Here is a 4,334-nt window from a genome sequence, read left to right as displayed (position 1 = left end):
TGCATGTTGGTGCCCTGGAGGATGTTGTGCAGTTACATGAACTTACCACACTCGACAGGTTCTGCTTCCATTTTGATTTGGGATTTTGGCAAACAGTTTTCTCTGATACACTTTGAAGGGGCTGAGCTTTAAAAATAAAACAAGAAGTTCAGTTTCAACAAAATATTTGGAGACACTTATGCTTGAAATCCTGTTTCCTACCCAGGTAAGCATTTCTACTCAAGGGACAGGCTATAGCCTTTGACCATGACAGATCTTTAAGGCAATACCCCTCCCCCCATAGAAGGATTGGTCACACGGGCCATTTCTTCACCCAGATATCCTTTGCAGACAGGTCGATACAGGAGTTTGGCAACAAATTGGTATCATAAACTTATGACTATTCACTCACTGTATACATTTTGGTAGAAAAATAAATGATTTGCAAAGGTAAACTTCAGCTCCCATGTCTTGTCTGAATCACAAGTTCCAAGTTAATGGGGTTGAAATCAATACAGTTTCATGGATATATCGAATTGATGGGTCTATCCCCACTCCTCTCCTAAACTCTGAACGTGGCAATGCCAAATTCCCATGCAGACTTATTCACAGCCTCAATACACTGCTGTTTACCTCTCCCCCTTGAGATGCTCATGTTGGAATCTGTCAGGAGGAAGAGATAAAATATAAGTGAGCTTGGCTTTTAAATGAACGAAATTTGACTTCTAATACAGACGTGGTCATCACACAAGAATGAGACTAAACTCTGAATATGGCCATCTTTATATACAACCATTCTGATTAACCTTTTTTTTTTTTTCAGTCAAATACTCCTTTCTCTTCCTCTGCCCATATTAACATTGGATTTCTGCCTGAACACTCGATTGACCACAGAGTTGCTTTAATTTGATCTTCAGGAGGATCAAAAACACTGTTTTGACCATTTTTTGGTTCCACGGTCTTTTGTCATGTCGATATGGTCTGTGCCCTAAACAATACACAAGTATATACCCATCCAAAGTGATTCAAGGTTTGGGATTTGAAAACTCTTCCTCTGTATTGATCCTAGGGATAATTTAGATATTGCAGAGCTTTTCCCAAAGTGATATATTTCAACAGCAATAATTAAGATAAGTCTGACCTGAACGCTTTGATTTAGGATTGTCTGGAATAGGGCAGGTGCTTGTCAGGTATTGAGAAACCATCCTTTCTGTTATTTCTGACTCTCCTATATTTCTCTCCCACATGTGCAGAGAGCTGAAAGGCTTTAGAGAGAGCCACAGGTGGAAAAGATGCATGGGTGTGTCTGGAGGAAGGAGAATGTTTATCCTGCCTTATTTTTACCCCATGTGTAGATCATATGTCTTGTCTATGATCTCATGGACACAAAAGAGATTTCTAGTGGGCCCATCACTCTTGATTGGCAGTGTGGGTTTTGTAGGACTTTGGCTACTCCTAGTTGAATTTCTTTTTTCTTTTTTTCTGGAATATCGTTTGACTGAAAAGGCCTATTTGGAAAAAAAACCCACACAAGTGACTGGCAGGGGAGATCTGGAGGATTCTTATGAGCATCTCAATTTGATCACAAAGGGAAAATTGGAAAATGGTGGCATGATTTCTGTCCCACCATTATTCAAATAGGAGACAGAAAACAGTTTAGTGTCAACTGATGATTTTCCATTTGCATGAGACAAATTTGGCCTCAGCCCACGCACAAACCCAGGATTTTATAGAAAAAAGTCAACTGTTCAGCCCCACGGATGTGTGTGATTTCTCTATCTTCTCCCTTAGACTAGCTTCCCATTTCAAACATGCCCTATTATCCTCTTCCACTTTTCTGGATCTCTTCAGAGGATCTAGAAACCTTCTTGGTATTTTAACTACATGATGCCCTTAGTTTCCGTAATAGTCTTTGCACCAGATTGTGGGGGCTCTTCAGTCTAGAATCTGGCTCATACATTGATCAGTGGGTCAGGTTCTGCTTCCTGGGCTCCATGAATGACTTGCTCCATTGCCTCTCTTCCCCTTGAATATGGGCCGTAGCCCTCACCCATGAGCTCAGAAGTCCTTAAGTTCACCAGCATCATCTTCCTTTTCCCTCAGAGCCAAAGTTGACACATGATAGCTCTGGGGAGACAGAATATCAAGCACGGGTCCAAAATGGATAGCCCTTGTTGCTTTAAGAAATTTGGAGCCTCATAACTTTTTTGGTGGGGAGACATTACAGTCAGAATCCTCAAGTCCATTCTTTGAGGGGCACACTTTTAAGGGAAGACCCCAGTTCCTACCTCTTCCATATGTGTATCTACCGTATTGTGAGAGGGGTGTGTGCAGAACCTTTGCCTGGAATGGTATGGGTTGGCATTAATGTGATTGTGGATGGTCCGTTTAAGAGAAAGCTGCTCCTGTGTCCTGTGGACAGTTCGAGGTTTACCTTAGAACCAACTTCAAGGCGAAGTGGCAGAATCATGAGAAGGGACGATCTTGCCTTCAGTTCCACCCTCGGTGCCAGCTTCAGTGCCGGGCAGGTCTGGGTGGCTTTCTTCTTTGGGGGGCTTCTCCTTGCAGAAGAACTTCTTCAGCATGTCCTGAATCTCCTTCTTGATGGTCTTGTGCATGTAACCATAGATGTAGGGGTGGCTGCAGCACTGCAGGAAGAAAAGCCAGATGATTACGGTGATCACCCACTGCGGCACCTTGGTTTGGACATCCACCCACACGGCCAGAACTGCTAGAAAGCAGTAGGGCCCCAGGGACAGCACGTAGGAGAAGATGATGAGGAAGATCACTTTAGCAGCTTTGCACTGGTAGCACCTCGGCAGAGGGGGGTCGCTGTTGCTGTTCCGACGACTGACAGGGAGACTCTCTGAGATGTTCACTGCCTCGATGTCATCCTCGCTGAAATGGATGTCATCCTCACCAAACTCCATGTCGTCTTCACCCAAGTCAATGTTGCACTGGGTGACCTCCAGGCGCCCCTTGTCTGCCTTCTTGCTGCTCTGAATTTTGGTGCTGCCTTCACCGTGAGCCACCAAGCTGCTCTCTGGGACCTCCTCACTGCCCTTGGCCTCCAGGCTCCCTTCTTTGGCCTTCCCGCTGCCATCCTTGGCTTCCACGCTGCCCTCCTTGGCCTTGACCTCACCTTCATTCTGGCCATGGAACTCACTCTCACCCTGGAACTCATCATTTTTCTCTCCCTCTTCATCCTCATTCTCCATGCGGTCCTTGGCTCGTACCTCCAGGCTGTGGCTCTTGACATTGTAGAGCAGAGCATGCTGCCGGCGGGCCGCGCCGAACACCACGGAGTAGCAGGCAATCATGACAATCAGCGGGATGATGATGAAGGACACGAGGCTGAGGATGGTGTAGCTGGGGCTGGCCCCCCAGATCATGGAGCAGAGGGCGTTGCGCTCGTCAAAGGCGGCCTGGCCCCAGCCATAGAGTGGGGGGGTGCTCTGCAGGATGGCCACGATCCAGGTGCCATAGAGGAGCATGTAACCCCGGCGCGGGGTCATCTTGGCCGGGTAGGAGAGAGGGTGAATGATGGACAGGTAGCGATCCACCGACACCACGACGATGGTGTTGACGCTGGCAAAGGCGAACAGGTGAGTGAGGCTAACCAGGGCGGTACAGAAGTGGCTGTTGAGGGGCCAGAAGAAGGGCACGGAGGTGGCCACCACCCAGGGGGCCACGAGCGAAATCTGCAGCAGGTCAGTGACGAGGAGGTTAAAGATGAAGCGGTTGGTCACCTGCAGAAGCTGCGGCTTGCGCTGCAGCACGAGCGCCAGCACTATGTTGCCCACGAAGGAGGCGGTGAGGAAGATGAGCAGGACGCTCGAGCGGATGATGCCGTGCGCCAGGCTGATGGGCATTTTGGAGAGGGGCATGCACGTGTGGCTGCTGTTGTTTTCGCGCGTGCTGTTGGGGCAGGTGGACGCCATGGCGGCGGCGGGCGGCCCGGAGACAGGTGCAGGCGCTGAGCGGGCACCGGCGGGCGGCGAAGGGGCGCAGGGACCACACTCACCGCCTAGGCTGGGGACCGAAGAAACACGCGGGGTTAGTCCCCCGGCCGGGGAGGAGGGGGGGCGCTTCCGTACGGGGCAGCAGCGCTGCAGGACCCCCGCCCCCGGGCCCCCACGCGGCTCCAGTCCGCGTTCGGGCAGTTTCCCTGAATCCTTCTCTTACTCTGGGGCCTCTGTGCCTCTCTCTCTGGGGGTCTCCGAGTCCCCCCCGCCCCTGCACACCTGTCTCCTGCTGGCGCGCGCGCTCTCTGCGCGTCTCGCACTATCTTGGGGGTCTCCGAGTTTGGGTCTCTCCAGAGATCTCTCCGCCGGCTCTCCCGCTAGCGCATGCGC

At 50.3% G+C, this 4,334-nt stretch overlaps 1 protein-coding gene across 1 annotated transcript; it reads right to left on the bottom strand.

The window, feature by feature from the left end:
- Positions 1-2,426: 2,426 nt before the first annotated feature.
- On the bottom strand, positions 2,427-3,920 carry GPR101 (G protein-coupled receptor 101). Its single transcript, XM_057717345.1, has one exon. It carries the CDS (start codon positions 3,918-3,920, stop codon positions 2,427-2,429), a length of 1,494 nt encoding a protein of 497 aa, XP_057573328.1.
- Positions 3,921-4,334: the final 414 nt, after the last annotated feature.

Source organism: Hippopotamus amphibius, chromosome X (genome assembly GCF_030028045.1).
Source record: "Hippopotamus amphibius kiboko isolate mHipAmp2 chromosome X, mHipAmp2.hap2, whole genome shotgun sequence".
Classification (NCBI taxonomy): Eukaryota; Metazoa; Chordata; class Mammalia; order Artiodactyla; family Hippopotamidae; genus Hippopotamus; species Hippopotamus amphibius.
This window is presented reverse-complemented; position numbering and strand designations above follow the sequence as displayed.